This window comes from Lampris incognitus, chromosome 7 (assembly GCF_029633865.1).
Source record: "Lampris incognitus isolate fLamInc1 chromosome 7, fLamInc1.hap2, whole genome shotgun sequence".
Classification (NCBI taxonomy): Eukaryota; Metazoa; Chordata; class Actinopteri; order Lampriformes; family Lampridae; genus Lampris; species Lampris incognitus.
In genome coordinates, this window is record NC_079217.1 from 65,961,529 (window position 1) to 65,983,525 (window position 21,997).

General features: G+C 48.9%; 1 protein-coding gene across 1 annotated transcript; it reads right to left on the reverse strand.

Annotated features, from left to right (window-relative positions):
• Positions 1-11,931: 11,931 nt before the first annotated feature.
• Positions 11,932-21,997, reverse strand: clrn1 (clarin 1). The gene is made up of 3 exons (XM_056284102.1): positions 21,745-21,997; positions 13,948-14,127; positions 11,932-12,197 (listed from the first exon to the last, which is right to left on the reverse strand). Exons 1-3 carry the CDS (start codon positions 21,995-21,997, stop codon positions 11,932-11,934), a joined length of 699 nt encoding a protein of 232 aa, XP_056140077.1.

The window sequence follows — 21,997 nt, forward strand, 5'->3', positions numbered from 1 at the left end:
TTGGATTACCCCGGGGCTCGAACCCAGGATGTTCTTGCTGTGACGCGACCGGGCTAACCACTACGCCACCATGCTGCCCATTTATTGAATATACAGTGCATCCGGAAAGTATTCACACCCCTTCACTTTCCCCACATTTTGTTATGTTACAGCCTTATTCCAAAATGGATTAAATTCCTTTTTTTCTCATCAGTCTACACACCATACCCCATAATGACAAAGTGAAAAGGGTTTTGTAGAAATTTTTGCAAATTCATTAAAAATAAAAAACTGAAATATTGCATGTACATAAGTATTCACACCCTTTACTCAGTACTTGGTTGAGGCACCCTTGGCAGCGATTACAGCCTCAAGTCTTCTTGGGTACAAAGCTACAAGCTTGGCACACCTATATTTGGGGTATTTCTCCCATTCTTCTCTGCAGATCCTCTCGAGCTCTGTAAGGTTAGATGGGGAGCGTCGCTGCACAGCTATTTTCAGGTCTTTCCAGAGATGTTCAATGGGGTTCAAGTCTGGGCTCTGGCTGGGCCACTCAAGGACATTCACAGACTTGTCCCGAAGCCACTCCTTCGTTGTCTTGGCTGTGTGCTTAGGGTCGTTGTCGTGTTGAAAGGTAAACCTTCACCCCAGTCTGAGGTCCTGAGCGCTCTGGAGCAGGTTTTCATCAAGGATCTCTCTGTACTTTGCTCCATTCATCTTTCCCTCGATCCTGACTAGTCTCCTAGTTCCTGCCGCTGAAGAACATCCCCACAGCATGATGCTGCCACCATCATGCTTCACTGAAGGGATGGTATTAGCAAGGTGATGAGAGAGGCCTGGTTTCCTCCAGACGTGACGTTTGGCATTCAGGCCAAAGAGTTCAATCTTGGTTTCATCAGACCAGAGAATCTTGTTTCTCATGGTCTGAGAGTCCTTTAGGTGCTTTCTGGCAAACTCCAAGCGGGCTGCCATGTGCCTTTTACTGAGCAGAGGCTTCCGTCTGGCCACTCTACCATAAAGGCCTGAGTGGTGGAGTGATGCAGAGATGGTTGTCCTTCTGGAAGGTTCTCCCATCTCCACAGAGGAACGCTGGAGCTCTGTCAGAGTGACCATCGGGTTCTTGGTCACCTCCCTGACCAAGGCCCTTCTTCCCCGATTGCTCAGTTTGGCTGGGCGGCCAGCTCTAGGAAGAGTCCTGGTGGATCCAAACTTCTTCCATTTATGAATGATGGAGACCACTGTGCTCTTCGGGACCTTCAAAGCTGTAGAATTTTTTTGTACCCTTCCCCAGATCTGTACCTCGGTACAATCCTGTCTCGGGGGTCCACAGACAATTCCTTTGACTTCATGGCTTGATTTCTGCTCTGACATGCACTGTCAACAGTGGGAACTTATATAGACAGGTGTGTGCCTTTCCAAATCATGTCCAATCAATTGAATTTACTACAGGTGGACTCCAATCAAGATGTAGAAACATCTCAAGGATGATCAGTGGAAACAGGATGAACCTGAGCTCAATTTTGAGTGTCATAGCAAAGGCTGTGAATACTTATGTACATGCAACATTTCAGTTTGTTATTTTTTAATAAATTTGCAAAAATTTCTACAAAACCTTTTTCACTTTGTCATTATGGGGTATTGTGTGTAGATTGATGAGGAAAAAGAGGAATTTAATCCATTTTGGAATAAGGCTGGAACATAACAAAATGTGGGGAAAGTGAAGGGGTGTGAATACTTTCCGGATGCACTGTATACTCTCCAAAAGCCTCCGGTCAACAGCCACATATCCTCTTCAGCGCCTACACAGGGATAGGTTAGCACGTGTGACACACACAAATGTATGGTCACATTTTGTGTTTAAAATTAGTGATGTGTTTTTGTTTGTGTGCACCGGATTCCCTGTATAACTGTGAAACTATTCTTCCTACGTCCGCCACAAGGGGGCGCTCTGAGTAAACGGGAGCGCTAGTTCGGAAAGTTGGGCCAGACAGGGAACAGCCTGATTGACGCAAACACTAACGTCTCCTGTCTCTACTTTTACCTGTTTAAAGCAGGTTAGTAGTGGATATTACTCTCATCCAGTGCACTAAATGTAGATTTAACATGTTTAACTGTATTAATCTCGAATTTGATGTCGTATTGGGTTGAAAAAATAGGTGTTTACTGATGCAGCAAACATACGGATGTTTCCCTCCGTCCAACATGGATGGAAGCAGGCCGGAAATGGCGTTCGCTCCGTCTGTATTTCCTTTGTTATTTTGATGGCTCCTTGACACCTTTTATTTTGAGAAAACAGTGGAAAATAATTTGTTACGTACACCTGGAAAACGTAATGGATAAATGTTAAAAAAAAAACCGAAGTTGTTTGAACGTTTATTAGCTTACGTGTCATCAGATGCGGTTCAGTAACCTTTATTTACACTTGACTGATTCACAATAGCCTCCTTCAGAAGGGGGCCCGAAGGAGGTGAATCAGGGGCAACTGGACTTGGTACATACCCGTGAAGACGTCTCGCCTCTCATCCAAGAGGCTTCCTCAGTTCCTGCCTTCCTGACTAGACCACGCTAGTGTAACCGGTTATCTTCTTGCCCGGTGCGGGATTCGATACGGGGTGTACTGCAGCACAAGGCGACGTCACTAACCGCTCGGCTAAAGGGTCAGACCCGTTAGCTAGCTAGGGGCTAACGGGTCTTACTAGTAGTTTACACCAGTAATGTACAGGAAAACAGCGGGACTCACCTCTCTGACTCACCTCTCCGATGTACCACCCAAAAGGCGCGAGATGAAGGTGGGAGGCACCATTTATAGAGGGGGACGCCCGGAAGTAACCGTAGGGGAACAGGAATTAAATAAACGTTCCGCACATTGACTCCGGAGGCATCGCATGTCACGTTAACAGCTTAGTAACTATACACAGATGTGGTGTAATTATAATACCGCATATTATAAACGACTGTTGCATCGGCAGAAACACACATGCTGGCTGGCCAAACAACTGCCCCACAGCGAGGTGGAAGCCAGCGACATGGCAGACATTTTGGGGCGGCCAACAATGGCGGCTGGTGCTAAAACATTTTGTGGGGGCGCAACGTACCTTGGCGCAACACACCGGACAGCTGCTTTAATGTCCACACAGTCACCGAGGTATTCAGAAGGACCATGTAGCCTGTAGATTTGATCAGGGCTCGTAGACGGTGGATGATTGACAGTCGAGACGAGGCGTCGTGGTGGGTCTGAACATGATTGACAGCCACGAGAATTGTCCAATCACATTAGATCAAAAAACATTAAAACAATTCCAAGTCGCTGCCAATAAAAGTGGGCGTGTCTGGGGCGAACAGAACTCCGCCCCCTGGAAAATCTGAGGAAACCAATCAGACAAGCAGCCTCAGGTCGCCTGCTCGCCACAAGTTTGAGGGCTTATATAAGGGATGGTTTGGCCGGCGCCCCTCACCCAGGAAGTATATGTATTCAGACAGGAAGTACATGTATTCAGACAGAAATCAACCAAACACCATTTGAACCAATATTTAATGGCTGCTGACAGACGCTCACAAACTGAAAACACTTTTATTTCATCATTATTTGCATTATCCATTATCGAAACCGCTTATCCTGCTTTCAGGGTCACGGGGATGCTGGAGCCTATCCCAGCAGTCACTGGGCGGCAGGCGGGGAGACACGCTGGACAGGCCGCCAGGCCATCACACAGGGCTGATATAGTATACGTATATATATATATATATATATATGTATATATATATATATATATAGTTGTATACTCCTATTTCTACTTGAGTATAACTTTTAATAAAGAGGCAGGAGACGGAGGAGTATTTTATGTGGTCAGATGTATTCTTATCGGAACCCCGGAATCCGCATAAGCATAACACACAAGGGAAGCGTGGTGACGGTATCTCAGAAGGGACAAACCTTGATGGCCAAAACATAACATATACGTATTTTTCCGAAACCGTCAATGGAGTTGCGAGTGCTCAACTAATGAGGAGCGGAATATCAACACGGATACAGGAAAAAAATGTTAATACATGCAGTACAGGCCTGTATCGTGCTGAGATATATAGTCTTTATGAGACAGTAGTGTCTCATAAAGACTTTACTTGACTCACTGGATTTGTGTTTAACATGTTCCATCTCTTGATGTTTGAAGGAGAAGGCGGCCCAGCGCCCTCTACTGGCCAGCCGCCACTGGTGGCCATCAGATTCTAGGGGTGGCCCTGGCAACCCTGGCCACCCATTAAAAACCGCACATGACTGTAGGTATGGTGGGGTTTTTTCTTTTTTCTTTGAAAGCTTCATTTTTTCGTCTGTGTACATAGAGCTGATGTGACTTATTAAAAAGCTCCAGTTTGGCTCGTCTGTCCAAAGCACGTCCTCCCAGAAGGATTGTGACTTGTCAAGAGGCGTTTCAGCAAACACCAGTCAGGCTTTATGTTTTTCTTTCAAAAGTGGAGTCCTCCTGGGTCTTCTTCCATGGAGCCCAGTTTCGCTCACAATGCACCTACCAACACCTACCTCTGGTCGGTCAGGGCGCCTGTTCGGGGGGGGGGACTAGGGGGAATAGTGTGATCCTCCCACGCACTACGGCCCCCTGGTGAAACTCCTCACTGTCAGGTGAAAATAAGTGGCTGGTGACTCCACATGTATGGGAGGAGGCATGTGGTAGTCTGCAGCCCTCCCCGGATCGCCGGGTTGGTGGAGCAGCGATCGGGACAGCCCTGAAGAGTGCTGTAATTGGCCGGATATAATTGGGGAGAAAAGGGGGGTGGGGTGGGGTGAGTTCCATGGACCTTAAACGTCTTGATAACATCTGCAGCTGTTGTCACAGGAGCATCAAGCTGCCGGAGGTGGTCTGGTAGCCTTTACCTTTGTCATGCTTGTCTGTTGTTTTCTTTCGGATCTCAGACAGCTCCCTCTATTGCTTCCCCTGGTCCATATTCAGTGCGGTGCACACAACGATACCCAACAGCACAGTGACTACTTTCCTCCACAGGCCGTCATTTTGACGGTTTTGGATTTTCCAAGCCCTCTGCCGATCCGGGGAGGGCTGCAGACTACCACATGCCTCCTCCCATACATGTGGAGTCGCGAACCGCTTCTTTTCACCTGACAGTCAGGAGTTTCACCAGGGGGACGCAGCGCGTGGGAGGACCACACTATTCCCCCCAGTCCCCCTTCCTCCCCGAACAGGCGCCCCGGCCGCCCAGAGGGGGCGCTAGTGCAGCAACCAGGACACATGCCCACATCCGGCTTCCCACCCGCCGACACGGCCAGTTGTGTCTGTAGGGACACCCGACCAAGCCGGAGGAAACACGGGGATTCGAACTGGCGATACCCGTGTTGGTAGGCAACGGAATAGACCGCTACGCCACCCGGGCGCCTCGATATTTGTTTCTTTTTTAAGGGGTATCCATGTCCTTTTAGGATATCTTTGTACAATAAGCAATAATTCATCTCTTCTCACAGCTTCTTTGCTTTATTCTGTGACATACCAGAGGCATACAAGTGTACAGAGTTTTAAATTTCATCACTTTTCAGGAGAAGTGAAGAATCACTTCAATGAGCTATAAGGGTGCCGACAAATCTTATAAGGGTGCCAACAAATCTGAGCACGTCTGTATATATATGTATGGGTGGCATTGTGTCCCAGAGGTCAGCACTGTTGCCTCACAGCAAGAAGGTCCTGGGTTCGAACCCCAGGCCGTCCCAGGTCCTCTCTGTGTGGAGTTTGCATGTTTTCCCCATGTCTGCGTGGGGTTCTTCCTAGTACTCCGGTTTCCTCCCACCATCAAAAAGACATGCATGTTAGGGTTAATACTCCTGCCTGTGCCCCTGAGCAAGGCAATGGAAAGAAGAACTGGAATTGGTCCCCGGGTGCCGCAGCAGCCCACTGCTCCTATACAATAGGATGGTTACATGCAGACAACACATTCGTTTTCAGAATACAATGACAAAAGGGGCGTCCGGGTGGCGTAGTGGTCTATTCCGTTGCTTACCAACACGGGGATCGCTGGTTCGAATCCCCGTGTTACCTCCGGCTTGGTCGGGCGTCCCTACAGACACAATTGGCCGTGTCAGCGGGAGGGAAGCCGGATGTGGGTATGTGTCCTGGTCGCTGCACTTGCGCCTCCCCTGGTCGGTCAGGGAGGCTGTTCGGGAGCACTGGGGGGTATATCGTGATCCTCCCACGCGCGACGTCGCCCTGGTGAAACTCCTCACTGTCAGGTGAAAAGCAGCGGCTCTCATAGCAGTTCACACACACACACACATCAGTCGGGAGTAGACACAGAAGATTCCGAGCCTCATGGGCCCCCTCACGTCGTCGGGCCCCGGGACTTGAGCCCCGGTAAGCCTCTGCATTAATACGGCTTGTCTAAGCCATCAACACCTATGCCCCATACCAGTCATCAGATACCCGACTGGAATAATAAATATGCCAAAGGAGGCAGTAAAGGTCACAGATATCAGGAAATGAAAACTCCTCACAATGCACGCAGGGTTCCACCTGAAGTCCAGCAGCCTGAGACTGTACGAGAAGCGAAAAGATGGGGGCTGAGGGTTAGTGAATGTCAGGTCCACTATCCAGGATGAAACAAGGAACATCCACGAGTATGTCAGAAAGGGGGACCCCCCCCAAGGTGAACTGCCAGGTGAGTACCTCAGTCAGCAGAAGACAGAGAGTGAGAAGGAAGAAGAGGAGGTATCATTGAAGACTAAAACCCTCCATGGGATGTAAAGAAGAAATAACAACACTTTATTTGTCATTGTAAGCAAGCATACAGTGAATTTCTTCCCCTGCATTTAACCCATCCTACTGTATTGGAGCAGTGAGCAGCTGCCATGTAGCGCCTGGGGACCACTCCAGTTCTTCTTTCCTATTGCCTTATTGCCTTGATCAGGTGCACAGACAAGAGTATTAAACCTAACATACATCCCAGATAGCAAAATTGCTGTGGCCTGAACCTGTCCCACACCCGACACTTTCATCCAGCCCACATACCGCGTGGAATGATGGCACTTGGGTGGTCCGCTCCTGTTTGCCAGATCTGGGCCAGAACCAAGCCATAGCAATGCCGCATGTGCCACATATTTGTCAAAGGTGGCCCATATTTGTTTTGTGATATTTGGGCCATATTCACCATTTACCACACGAGCCACTTCAGGGTCACATCCAGACCACATGTTGCCCAGAGCACCGCATCTTTGCCAAAAAAGGCCCACATTTGATTTGGCATATTTGGGCCATATTTGCTATTATACATGTGGGCCACTTCAGGCTCACATCCATTTCGTCAAGGCCAGAAGAAGACCATCAGTGCTGCATCATTGCCTGAAGTGGCCCACATCCGGATGCTATCTGGGATGTTATCCCCACATGAAAACTCCACACAGAAAGGACCTGGAATGGCCTGGGGAAGGAATGGTCTTGGGAAGGAATGGTCTGGGGAAGGAATGGTCTTGGGAAGGAATGGCCTGGGGAAGGAATGGCCTGGGAAAGGAATGGTCTTGGGAAGGAATGGCCTGGGGAAGGAATGGTCTTGGGAAGGAATGGCCTGGGGAAGGAACGGCCTGGGAAAGGAATGGTCTTGGGAAGGAATGGCCTGGGGAAGGAATGGCCTGGGGAAGGAATGGCCTGGGAAAGGAATGGTCTTGGGAAGGAATGGCCTGGGGAAGGAATGGTCTTGGGAAGGAATGGCCTGGGGAAGGAATGGTCTTGGGAAGGAATGACCTGGGGAAGGAATGGTCTGGGGAAGGAATGGTCTGGGGGAGGAATGGCCTGGGGAAGGAATGGCCTGGGGAAGGAATGGCCTGGGGAAGGAATGGCCTTGGGAAGGAATGGTCTTGGGAAGGAATGGCCTGGGGAAGGAACGGCCTGGGGAAGGAACGGTCTTGGGAAGGAATGGCCTGGGGAAGGAACGGCCTGGGGAAGGAATGGTCTTGGGAAGGAATGGCCTGGGGAAGGAATGGCCTGGGGAAGGAATGGCCTGGGGAAGGAATGGCCTGGGGAAGGAACAGCCTGTGGACGGCGTATTTAGTTTGCAAGATATTGACAGACGAACTTCAAAAGGACGTGGTTCAGCACATAAGTAGATCAAAGTCAACAAGCGTTGGGCCGATCAACACAAAACGTGCAGGATGTGTCCACATAAGTACCTGAAACATACCCTGAACGTTTTATTCAAATTGACCTCTAGAGGGCGGTGCAAATGCAAAAAAAGAAGAAGTGTGTGGCATTATACAAATCAGACTATCAATCAGAAATTGTTTGTCCAATCATTACAGAACTCGCAGGATGTTTCATAGCAACATTGAACAACATGTGTAAAACTATTTTGAAATCGCTCAATAGGGGGCGCCACCAGTTCCAACTACGTGCATTGGCCTGGCGCAAATTTGGCCATAAATCAATGGCAGTTTGTCCAAACATCACCCACCTTGGTGGATGTTTTAATTATGCTGTTGAAGCTTTCAACTTCTAACGGTCTGTGTTGGCTGGAACCCCGGGATATTTTACTATTTTTATTTTATTATTTACTATATTATACTACTATTTATACTGCATGAATAGTAGTGTAATATATTTAACTAGATAGTTGAACACAATCCTGGAAAGTGAGAGGATGCCTGAGGAGTGGAGAAGAAGCATACTGGTACCGATTTTCAAGAACAAGGGTGATGTGCAGAACTGTAGCAACTACAGAGGTATAAAGTTGATCAGCACAGCATGAAGATATGGGAAAGAGTAATAGAAGCTAGGTTAAGAGGAGGAGAGGTGGTGATCAGCGAGCAGCAGTATGGTTTCATGCCAGGAAAGAGCACCACAGATGTGATGTTTGCTTTGAGAATGTTGATGGAAGAGTATAGAGGAGGCCAGAAGGAGTTGCATTGTGTCTTTGTGGATTTAGAGAAAGCATATGACAGGGTGCTGAGAGAGGAGGTGTGGTATTGTTTGAGGAAGTCGGGAGTGGCAGAGAAGTATGTAGGAGTGGTGCAGGATATGTATGAGGGAGGTGTGACAGTGGTGAGGTGCTTGGTTGGAATGACAGATGGGTTCAGGGTGGAGGTGGGATTACATCAAGGATCGGCTCTGAGCCCTTTCTTGTTTGCAATGGTGATGGACAGGTTGACGGACAAAATCAGGCAGGAGTCTCCGTTGACTATGATGTTCACAGATGACATTGTGATCTGTAGTGAGAGTAGGGTGCAGGTGGAGGAGAGCCTGGAGAGGTGGAGGTAGGCACTGGAGAGAAGAGGAATGAAAGTCAGTAGGAGCAAGACGGAATACCTATGTGTGAATGAGAGGGAGGACAGTGGAATGGTGAGGATGCAAGGAGTGGAGGTGACAAAGGCGTATGAGTTTAAATACTTGGGGTCAACTGTCCAAAGTAACGGGGAGTGCAGAAGAGAGGTGAAGAAGAGAGTGCAGGCAGGGCGGAGTGGGTGGAGAAGAGCGTCAGGAGTGATTTGTGACAGAAGGGTACCAGCAAGAGTTAAAGGGAAGGTTTACAAGATGGTTGTGAGACCAGCTATGTTGTATGGTTTGGAGACAGTGGCACTGATGAAAAGACAGGAGGAGGAGGTGGAGGTGGCAGAGATGAAGATGCTAAGATTTTCACTGGGAGTGATGAAGAAGGACAGGATTAGGAACGAGTATATTAGAGGGACAGCTCAGGTTGGACGGTTTGGAGACAAAGCAAGAGAGACAAGATTGAGAGGGTTTGGACATGTGTGGAGGACAGATGCTGGGTATACTGGGAGAAGGATGCTGAATATGGAGCTGCCAGGCAAGAGGAGAAGAGGAAGGCCAAAGAGGAGGTTTATGGATGTGGTGAGGGAGGACATGTGGGTGGCTGGTGTCACAGAGGAAGATGCAGAGGACAGGAAGAGATGGAAAGGGATGATCCACTGTGGCGCCCCCTAACGGGAGCAGCCAAAAGTAGTAGTCTTATACTACTATATATATATACGGCATATTCTATTTACTATTAATCAATCTAATATTATATTATCATATAATTTCTATAATATAATAAACTCATAAATACAATAAGGTGTAGTATAGGCTATTAATAATGATTAATAATAATAAAATACTGCTGTGCTATAATGTATATTGTTGTACTACTACTACTACTAAATCTCACGTATATTAAGGAAAAGCAGCTTTCTTCCTTCATTTTGCGAGACATGCCTCATCATCTTGGTGGAAGTGAAGTGACGGGACATTCGTCTCACTTCATTGGCACATTAGTTTCTATATAAAACACGGAGTCTCACATTACAGCTGGACACATTAAAACTTAACCGAGAGGAGAAAGTGGATGAACTCCAGCATTAAGACAGAGTAAGTGCAGTGAAACACAACACCATTAAGACCTTCACATTGGCCTCTAATAGGTCCTCTTATCTAACAAGACACCACAATTGAACACTGGAGGGGGAAAATATGATGCCGGCACCCCCTGCAGGAGCAGTTTGTGTTCTGGGAGAAGGAGCTGTCTCTGTGTCTCTGGTCTTTATCTGAGGAGACAGCGGGAGGAGGACTCAGGGTTTGCCGGAGAAGGCTGCATAGCGGGGAGCTTCAGCGTTACCCTGGGAGGTGGGGACTGATAAAGAGGAGATGGACTTGGTCAGAGTCCAAGAGGAATACTACAGAGACTCGAGACCTGGAGAACTGCCAAACCTGTAGTCCTAGAGATCCAGAGGGCCAAGAGAGGATCGCCCCCTACTGGATGTCCATGTAGATTGACTTCAGTCATCCAGGCAGTAATCCTCGAGATCTAGAAGGCCAAGAGGGGAGTGCCCCCTGCTGGATGTCCATGTAGATTGACTTCAGTCATCCAGGCAGTAATCCTCGAGATCTAGAAGGCCAAGAGGGGAGTGCCCCCTGCTGGATGTCCATGTAGATTGACTTCAGTCATCCAGGCAGTAAAACATCAAGGCTCGGAGGGTCAGATCTGTTTGCCAGACGTTAATTTAAGGGCATGCCTCGGCAGTGATGTCACGCCGGGCCAGTAACGTCATGGCGGTGTCAACACCCAAATGATGTCACCCCCCCAGCCCCCATCTAGAGAGGGTTGTTCCAGTTTAACATGTCTAGCTTCTTTGACTAACCATCAGACCATCTGTCCTCCATGTCCAGAACATGTGCTACCTCAACATGTTAACCTCTTTTCTTATAAATGGATGTCTGTCTGGTTCTCTCTCATGCTCCTGATTCAGTACACTTCTCACTTCACTTTTTTCTGGATGGATGGACCACGCGATTTTTTTCTCCAACTTCTACCACCAATTAACCATCACTGAAGAAAAAACCCTGAAAACCTCATGTTCAATTTTAATGTGTCATAGCGAGCATCACTTCCTGTACGTGAATAAAGAATCAGTGGTTTGCTGGTACTGATACAATACTGCCCATCTTGTCTCACCACACCATTTCAGGCAATAGACGTGTACTGAAGCACCAGAGGCTTCAATTTGTTATCAGCACACTCCAGATCGTAATGCACTGATTAACAAAAATAACCCAATGTCGCTTTAAACCTCTCTTGGATGTCTTAAACAGTCACTGGCAACAGCAGCAATTTCTTGTCATGCCCACAGACTCCAGCAGGGGACGGCACTGCATTCTCAGATCTAGTTCCTGTAGATGAGCGTTGGTAAAGGAAAGATTTCTGAGGGCCGTTGGTGGACCTCAGGGTCCAGTTCGCTGGCTCTTTGTGTAGAAGAGTTCAGAAGATGCCTGGGGTGGAAAGACGGAGCTCATTAAACCCTCTTTACATTTAACCTTCTCTAACTGGAGGTGCTGTTTGTTCTGAAGGAGAGGCTGGAGGTGCTATTTGTTCTTATGGAGAGGCTCCTGATGGTGGGAGGACGTTAGCCAGCGTGTCTCTGAGGAACTGGGCTGGCATCTGAGCCGTGGATTCAGTTCAGTACATCAGATCTGCCGCCCCACTGTTCAGATCTGACTCCTTCGCCTCACGGAAAGGGAACTGGATCCCTGTGAGCCGGATCAGCAGGATGTTGAGTCCATGGAGAAAGAAGATGAGGAAGAAGAGCCAGAAACAGCTGTCGTAGCACTCCGTGTGCGTCCGGAAGAGGAAGGTGGTCTCCTTGAAGTTGGCGATCCGGTCCGACAGCCGCCGGAGCTTCACCTCTGACGCAAAGAGAACCATCACCATGCAGCTACACACACCTGCGAAAACACATGAAGGCCAGACTAGATGTGAGGGCATGAACTGGTCTGGATTTAAAGGAGGACTCTTGAATGAAACTGGTCTTCTTTAATCAGACAGTTCCCAAAAGTCTTCCATTGTCACCTCCTTCACCTGTCTGCCACATTTAACACGTTAAATAACCAGATACTGTCCTCACCATCAGACTAACACGTTGTTAATATTGACCTACAGCGGTTCAGCTCAGTTACTGGGAGAAAACCAGTACAACCAGTCTACTACTGCCGCTCACTGATTAACTCCAGTTACATTATGAAAACTCTGTGTGTGTCTGTGTGTGTGTGTGTGTGTGTCTCTGTGTCTGTCCATGTTTGTGTCTGTGCGTGGTGACGGCAACTTGGACTGTGAGGAATCTGGGTGTGATCCCGGACGACCAACCGTTGTTTGCTGCAAACGTTGCATCGGTTGGTCGCTCCTGCAGATTTCTCCTCTATAACATCAGGAGGATTCGCCCATTCCTCACCGACGAGATGGCACAGGTGCTCATCCAGGCTCTGGTCATCTCCCGACTGGACTACGGCAACTCCCTCCTTACTGGCGCCCTGGCGTCGGCCATCAGACCTCTGGAGCTTGTTCAGAAAGCTGCAGCTCGTCTGGTGTTCAACCGCCCTAAGTTCTCCCACACAACTCCCCTTCTCATGTCCCTACACTGGCTCCCAGTAGCTGCTCGCATCCAGTTTAAGACTCTGGTGCTGGCCTACAGGGCAGTGCAAGGAACAGCTCCTTCCTATCTCCAGGCCATGGTCAAGACCTACACTCCCGCCTGACCACTACGCTCTGCTGCCTCGGGACGCCTGGTTGCCCCGTCGCTCAGCGGCCCTTGCTGCCGATTGACCCGGTCCCGGCTCTGTTCTGTCCTGGCCCCACAGTGGTGGACTGAACTCCCCACTGATGTCAGGACAGCGGAGTCGCTGCCCATCTTTCAGCGCAGGTTGAAAACTCACCTCTTTAAGAACTACTGCCCTGTTACTTGTTCTTAGCACTTATTGTATTCACTCATTTAAAAAACAAAAACATCTCTTTCTTGCGCTTTTACTTTAGCACTGGTTTTGCTCTTAGATGCTTGTTTAGATGCACTTATGCCCTCTGATGACTAGTAGTTCTCCTGATCTCCTACGTTAAATGATGCACTTTTTCAAGATGGAAAAAAAGGAGTGGTTGTTAAAATCCCTAGTGTTTGCACTGCAACAGTTTCGGTGGAAATTAAACTGGAGATGGCTGCCAAGGGGACATTGCCACCACCAGGACACATCATCAGTTGTGTACCTCAGCATCACAGGGTGTTTCGGCCTTTTATCGCAAGACACCCTCCGCTGAGGCAGGCCAACCACAGGTTGATCGGCCCTGGGTGTGTGACCTGTGGTTAGCTGTTCACCCTGGCAGCCCAGACGGCGTCTCTCCTTTTCATCCAGATCCAGTGGCTAGTCCTCTCAGCAGTGTCGGCTAGCTCAGTTCCCTCAGGAGTTTTGCTGTGGGGTTGGCAACAAAGCCCTTACAACCCACCTCCACAGGGCGCACCTTCACCTTTCAGCCTCTGTCCTCTGCTAGGCTGCTAGGCAGGCATACCGCAGCTTCTTACGCTCATACGCTCGTACGCTATTGTAAGTCACTTTGGATAAAAGCATCGGCTAAATGACTGTAATGTGATGTGTTTGTGTGTGTGTGTGTGTGTGTGTGTGTGTGTGTGTCTATGAGCAGGAAGTGTCTCACAGCAGATGAGGTTCCAGAGATAAAGTCCCATGGGGCCGTGCAGCGTCTCGTAGGGTTTGCCGAAGGCGTTGAAGAAGAAGAATCCTGAGGCCACAGAGGAGAAGACGATGAGGACACCACAGAAGAAGAGGACAGTGACGTGGAGGCCGGCTGGGATGGCGTCAACCAGATCTGGGAAGACTGGGAAGCGACAGAGAGAGAGAGGTGGAGGTGAAAACGCTTCCTGTACTGGATACCAGTCTGGTTTGATGGGCCTGACTCGTTAAAATGACTCTGGAAATCTTTACTGATAGGATGTTAAAGCTACAGTCCTGAACCTCCTGGTTTTACTGGACCAGTGTGTGTCCTATGTAGGTGGTGGTGAGGTGAGTGTGGGCTGAGCTTCATTACTGTACCAGTGTGTGTCCTATGTAGGTGGTGGTGAGGTGAGCGTGGGCTGAGCTTCATTACTGTACCAGTGTGTGTGCTATGTAGGTGGTGGTGAGGTGAGTGTGGGCTGAGCTTCATTACTGTACCAGTGTGTGTCCTATGTAGGTGGTGGTGAGGTGAGTGTGGGCTGAGCTTCATTACTGTACCAGTGTGTGTCCTATGTAGGTGGTGGTGAGGGGAGTGTGGGCCGAGCTTCATTACTGTACCAGTGTGTGTCCTATGTAGGTGGTGGTGAGGTGAGTGTGGGCTGAGCTTCATTACTGTACCAGTGTGTGTCCTATGTAGGTGGTGGTGAGGTGAGTGTGGGCCGAGCTTTATTACTGTACCAGTGTGTGTCCTATGTAGGTGGTGGTGAGGTGTTTCTTCTCATCACCTGAAGAAGAAACACGTAGCTGAAGGTTTTCAAACACACCCGGTTGTGTGTAAGTATAATTAAGTGGATGTACATTGAGAATAAATATAACTAATTGGATATACAGTGGGCTGGGCCTACCGTTGTGTTGCAGCTGAGAAACAAGCCCAGTAAAGTCGTTTCTACAAGGAACTTCAGGTCCCCATCTGCGTTCTGCTCCCCGGCTGCACCACTCTGTGCGTGTTAGGCCGTGTTTTGTAGTGATGACGCTGATTTGATCGGTGAGAAGCCAGGTTCAACCTGCCCCCCCTTACCCTTTGTCCCCCCCCTTTAAAGATGAACTGACCATTCAGTGTTGAGCTTGGTCAAGCCTGGCCTTAATCTGATTAGCTAAAACTTCACTTGTTTTTCTTCTAAAAAAGTCTTCCTTCCTTCTTTCTTTCCTTCTTTCTTTCTTTCTCGTTATCCAGTAACTCGGTATTTAGCCTGGTTTTTAATTTCCTCCTCCCTGCACCACTTTTCGACAGTCCTTTTTTAGGATCTCTGTAATCCGTCTTTACCTTCTTCAGTTTGTTTGTGATTTGTTCCGTTGCTCTTCCGCAGCTTTCACTCTGCTTTCACCCGTTTCCTCAAAATGGCGGCGAACTTCTGGTTTTTACTGCGAAACTAAACGTCAGTAGACATGCGCCAAGGCTTAAGGGGCGGTGAAGTTCTTGCGGTAGCCCCTCCCATAGCCACTGACGTCAGGTTCCCACTTCCGGTCCAGCATCACCCAGTCTTTTTTTTCAGGTGGAAAATGTTCTAGATTAGGCACCGGCACCGGCACCGGCACCGACACCAGGGCGGTGAAAAAGGGTCTCGAAAGGGAAGCCAGGCAAAGCTGGCCTCCTTTGAGCGATGGTAGGGTCTGACTGACCACCAGACAGTGCAGAGGAGAAGGGTCTGTCTGTGGACTGCAAGATAGGGGCGGAACTTGTAGCAGGACCCCCATCACTTGCCCTGACTGCAAACCTTCCAACCCTAACCTCGGGGGTGGGGGTGGGGGTGGGGGCGTCTTGAACTGGCAAGTAGGTGTTTCTTGTACTGATGTGGGCGTGTCTTGTACTTTGGGGGGGTGTCTTGTAATTACGCTCCTGTCTTGCTGTCCGCAGACAGATACTGTTAGTGCAGGGGACATCAACTACACATGGTAATGCACGCAGTGGGGCGCTGTTTCACTAGCTACACCAGGTAAAGAAGAACAATATGATAATATGTGGAATGTTATGATAACAAGATAAATGGCATAACTCAAGAAAGACAGAGCCATGGGAACAATAAGTTTTGTTTCCTTTATTAGAATATATTTGCAGACCCATAACACCTTGGTCACAACCTGTTCCATCTCCTCCCCTCTGGTAGGCGCTACAGAGCACTGTAACCCAAAACAACCAGATATAAAAATGAACGCTTAACACTGTATATACTGTATATTGTATGTACACATGCATATTCTGTCATGTCCACATCCCTCTTGCTAACATATTTATTCCAGCATCTTTGCACTCTGCACCACTGCCTTCCTGTTTCACCTGTATATGGCCATTCCTTGTATCTATTCCTGCAGATTGTTGTGCTGTTAGAGACACTAAACTGGCATGTGCAAAAATATATGGTCAAATAAAGATGACTCTAATTCTGATTATGATTCTGCTATATGGGGAGGCCAGGCTTCCTTTGGCCTCTTAGAGAAAGTGCCTCTGCAGGCCTGCAGCCTATTCAAGCGGAGCCAGAGTGAGCCGTCAGATGACCCACACCAACACGTCCCCTTTTAAAACCATGGGGGTCTTGTTCACGAGTGAGGGCAGGGTGGAGCGGGAGATTGACAGGAGGATTGGTGCAGCATCAGCAGTAATGCAGACGTTCCACTGGACTGTTGTGGTGAAGAGGGAGCTGAGCCGGAAGGCAAAGCTCTCAATTTACCAGTCAATCTTCGTTCCAACCCTCATCTACGGTCATGAGCTTTGGGTAGTGACCGAAAGGGTGAGATGGCAGATACAAGCAGCTGAAATGAGTTTCCTCCGTAGGGTGTCTGGGCTCAGCCTTAGAGATAGGGTGAGGAGCTCGGACATCTGGAGGGAGCTCAGAGGAGAGCCGCTGCGCCTTCACATCGAAAGGGGCCAGTTGAGGTGGTTCGGGCATCTGACCCAGATAGCAAAATTGCTGTGGCCCAGACCCGTCCCACACCTGACAGTTTCATCCGGCTCACATACCATGTGGAATGATCGCACTTGGGTGGTCCGCTCATTTTTGCCAGATCTGGGCCAGAACCAATCCATAGCAATGCCACATGTGCCACATATTTGCCAAAGGTGGCCCATATTTGTTTTGTGATATTTGGGCCATATTTGCTATTATACAGTGGGCCACTTCAGGGTCACATCCATTTCGTCAGGGCCAGAAGAAGGCCACCAGTGCTGCATCATTGCCTGAAGTGGCCCACATCCGGGTGCTATAGGATTAGGAAGCCTCCTGGGCACCTTCCTTTGGAGGTTTTCCGGGCACGTCCAACTGGGAGGAGACCCTGGGGTAGACCCAGAACTCGCTGGAGGGAGTACATGTCCTATCTGGCCTGGGAATGCCTTGGGATCCTCCAGGAGGAGCTGGAGAGCATTGCTGGGGAGAGGGACATCTGGAGTGCCCTACTTAGGTTGCTGCCCCATGACCTGACCCCGGAGAAATGGCTGCTGATGATGAGATGAGATCCTTTTCAGGCCACTTTTATTTTAAAGTCTAACATAACTTTTAGTTTCCACTCATTCTCTCTTCATTTGATTATTTCCCGCTTGACCTCTGACATCACACGGATGGACGCATCCACTTGCAGAGGTGGGGCAGGAGGAGGGCAGCCTTGCTGCACCTGCCTTATAGTTTAGGAATCCTCCTGAGAGCTGGGAGCTTGTAACCCGTCACAGGGCCGTGCAGCATCACGTGCAGCATCATGTGCAGCATCACGTGGGCCACGGCCGGCAGGGCCACGTTTATTCCCACACTGCTGACCGGCCTGTGACACAGAGAGGGTGTGTGTGTGTGTGTGTGTGTGTGTGTGTGTGTGTGTGTGTGTGTGTGTGTGTGTGTGTGTGTGTGTATTTGTGTGTGTGTGCGTCACAGGGTTGCAGGTTCGGGACACAGAGGACAGGGAACAAAGTGTCTCTGTTGTGCGGTCAGTGGAGCGATGAGAGCAGGAAGTGAATTGGAAAATGTCCAGGCAGCAGCCAGAGCTCATTAGTGACCGACTGAGAAGCTTCTGGAAAACACCCTGCACTCATTAACAACATGCAACCCTTACATGCTGATTAATTAATCTTTTCATGTTAACGACCACGCCTCATCTTCTGTCTGTCTTGCAAGAAGCACCATCACGTGGTTCCCTGTTGTGTAGCATGTTTCATGTCATGGTGTCATGTTGTGTAGCATGTTTCATATCATGGTGTCTTGTGTAGCATGTTTAATGTCATGGTGTCATGTTGTGTAGCATGTTTTATGTCATGGTGTCATGTTGTGTAGCATGTTTCATGTCATGGTGTCATGTTGTGTAGCATGTTTTATGTCATGGTGTCATGTTGTGTAGCATGTTTCATGTCATGGTGTCATGTTGTGTAGCATGTTTCATGTCATGGTGTCATGTTGTGTAGCATGTTTCATATCATGGTGTCTTGTGTAGCATGTTTCATGTCATGGTGTCATGTTGTGTAGCATGTTTTATGTCATGGTGTCATGTTGTGTAGCATGTTTCATGTCATGGTGTCATGTTGTGTAGCATGTTTTATGTCATGGTGTCATGTTGTGTAGCATGTTTCATGTCATGGTGTCATGTTGTGTAGCATGTTTCATGTCATGGTGTCATGTTGTGTTTCATGTCATGGTGTCATATTGTGTAGCATGTTTCATGTCATGGTGTCATGTTGTGTAGCATGTTTCATGTCATAGTGTCAAGTTGTGTAGCATGTTTTATGTCATGGTGTCATGTTGTGTAGCATGTTTCATGTCATGGTGTCATGTTGTGTAGCATGTTTCATGTCATGGTGTCATGTTGTGTTTCATGTCATGGTGTCATGTTGTGTAGCATGTTTCATGTCATGGTGTCATGTTGTGTAGCATGTTTTATGTCATGGTGTCATGTTGTGTAGCATGTTTCATGTCATGGTGTCATGTTGTGTAGCATGTTTCATGTCATGGTGTCATGTTGTGTTTCATGTCATGGTGTCATATTGTGTAGCATGTTTCATGTCATGGTGTCATGTTGTGTAGCATGTTTCATGTCATAGTGTCAAGTTGTGTAGCATGTTTTATGTCATGGTGTCATGTTGTGTAGCATGTTTCATGTCATGGTGTCATGTTGTGTAGCATGTTTCATGTCATGGTGTCATGTTGTGTTTCATGTCATGGTGTCATGTTGTGTAGCATGTTTCATGTCATAGTGTCAAGTTGTGTAGCATCTTTCATGTCATGGTGTCATGTTGTATAGCATGTTTCATGTCATGGTGTCATGTTGTGTAGCATGTTTCATGTCATGGTGTCATGTTGTGTAGCATGCTGCATCCTCTTCTGGTTGTTGAACACCAGTTTAAAGGTGGCAGAGTCCATATTAGACTGGTTCTATTGGTTCTGCTGGTTCTACAAGTCCTACAAGTTCTCTGGCTCTACTGCTTCCGCTGATTCCGCTGGTCCTACTGGTCCCGCTGGTTGTACTGCTTCTACTGGTCCTGCTGTTTCTACTGCTTCCGCTGATTCTGCTGGTCCTACTGCTTCCGCTGATTCTGCTGGTCCTACTGGTCCCGCTGGTTGTACTGCTTCTACTGGTCCTGCTGGTTCTACTACTTCCGCTGATTCTGCTGGTCCTACTGGTCCCGCTGGTTGTACTGCTTCTACTGGTCCTGCTGGTTCTACTGCTTCCACTAATTCTGCTGGTCCTACTGGTCCTGCTGGTTCTACTGCTTCCACTGATTCTGCTGGTTCTACTGGTCACCTCCCAGTAACCAGCAGAGTCCCAGTAGATTACACGTGTTTTACAGTTAAAGTATCTATGGGTTTGTGTGTGTGTGTTTGTGTGCGTGCGTGCGTGTGTATGTGTGTGTGTGTGTATTCACGGTCCACTGAGTCCAGTTCCGTGTGACACTCAGTCATTTAGTGTGATGGATGTCGAGGTCGGACGCCGTTTCAGTGAATGAAGCGAAACACATTTCCCATGTTCAGCCCCCTCACACTACACACTCACACTACACACACACACTACACACTCACACTACACACACTCACTACACACACTACACACTCACCACATACACTCACTACACCTTTACATCAGCTCATCAACATGGACCCCAGATAGCAAAATAGCTGTGGCCCGGACCCGTCCCACACCCGACACTTCATCCGGCCCACATACCGCGTGGAACGATGGCGCTTGGGCGGTCCGCTCCTGTTTGCCAGATCTGGGCCAGAACCGAGCCATGGCAATGCCACATGTGCCACCTATTTGCCAAAGAACAAATATGGGCCACCATATTTGTGTTGTGATATTTGGGCCATATTCACCATTTACCACACGGGGCCACTTCAGGGTCACATCCAGACCACATGTTGCCCAGAGCACCGCATCTTTGCCAGAAAAGGCCCACATGTGATTTGGCATATTTGGGCCATATTTGCTATTATACATGTGGGCCACTTCAGGCTCACGTCCGTTTTGACAGGGCCAGAAGAAGGCCGTCAGTGCTGCATCACTGCCTGAAGTGGCCCACATCCGGATGCTGTCTGGTACCACATGTTTAAAGCCGTAATGTGGGAGTTTCTCCGTTAATAAGTGTTTATCTGATCCATCCTAAAGGTGGAGGTCAGGTGATGTGGTGGTGTCGGACAGTATTCCAGTAGAACAGTGGTGTGATATAGTGGATGTAGGAGACAGAGAGAAACAGACCTGTTGACTCTGATGTTCTGGGACTACAAACCAGGTGCTGTAGGACTACAAACCTGGTGCAGCAGGACTACAAACCAGGTGCTGTAGGACTACAAACCAGGTGCTGTAGGACTACACACCAGGTGTAGCAGGTCTACAAACCAGGTGCAGCAAAACTACACACCAGGTGCAGTAGGACTACAAAACAGGTGTAGCAAGACTACAAACCAGGTGCAGCAGGACAACACACCAGGTGTAGCAGGACTACACACCAGGTGCAGTAGGACTACAAACCAGGTGCAGCAGGACTACACACCAGGTGTAGCAGCCATTGTGGCTGGTGTGCCGTCAGCTCAGCAGTAAACAGCTCCACCCTTGTAAAAATGGATCCTGGGAACACAGCTAACACAGACAGTGTGATGGAGTTTGTGTGATGGAGTACAAACTCCATCACACTGTGTGGAACACTGTTGTACAGTCGTACTGGTTGTCATGGAGACATCAGCATCACGTCTCAGTCTTTTTCCCAACATGTATGTGTTTGCTGCTGCACCAGTGTTCATCCTACCCAGTCAAAAGATCTCTACAGCGGTATAGGGAGACTGGAGAGAGTCTCCACCCATGGTGAAGAGGACAGGTGGTGTTATGGGGTCTGACTCCGCCATACACATGGAGGACATGGCTCTTTACTAAGGAGAAATGTTACAGGTTGCAGCTTTAATGGGGTTATCTGAACGGACGACGTATTTAAATGATATATGATATACTGATCTGTGCGGGTTGACCAGGAGGTGTGGGATGAGGTGTGGAACGAAGAGGTGTGGGATGAGGAGGCGTGGGACGAAGAGGTGTGGGATGAGGAGGCGTGGGACGAAGAGGTGTGGGATGAGGAGGCGTGGGACGAAGAGGTGTGGGATGAGGAGGCGTGGGACGAAGAGGTGTGGGATGAGGAGGCATGGAATGAGGAGTGGGATGAGGAGGCGTGGGATGAGGAGGTGCGGGATGAGGAGGCGTGGGACGAAGAGGTGTGGGATGAGGAGGCGCGGGATGAGGAGGTGCGGGATGAGGAGGTACTCACAGTAGAAGTTGAGGTTTCTACCTCCGAGGCCACACTGCTTGACTCTCTCCCCTCCGAACAGTCCGTATCTGACGTTACCCAGGAACTTGTCCAGCTCCGGCCCGGACGCGTTCACCAGCTCCGCTCCGGTTTGGCACAGCACGGTACCGCGGACCCAGAACGGGAGACCGACCGCCACGGCGGCCGTCAGCACGCACGAGAAACTGACGACGCCAGCGACGCAGAACACCACGGACTTCTGCCGGCTGTGCAT

Coding starts and splice junctions, on each gene's coding strand:
- clrn1 (XM_056284102.1), bottom strand. CDS start 21,997: ATGCACAGCCGGCAGAAGTCCGTGGTGTTCTGCGTCGCTGGCGTCGTC. Junction 14,128..21,744: donor TAGAAACCTCAACTTCTACT/GTGAGTACCTCC, acceptor GTCGCTTCCCAG/TCTTCCCAGATCTGGTTGAC. Junction 12,198..13,947: donor TCTCTGGAACCTCATCTGCT/GTGAGACACTTC, acceptor GTGTTTTCGCAG/GTGTGTGTAGCTGCATGGTG.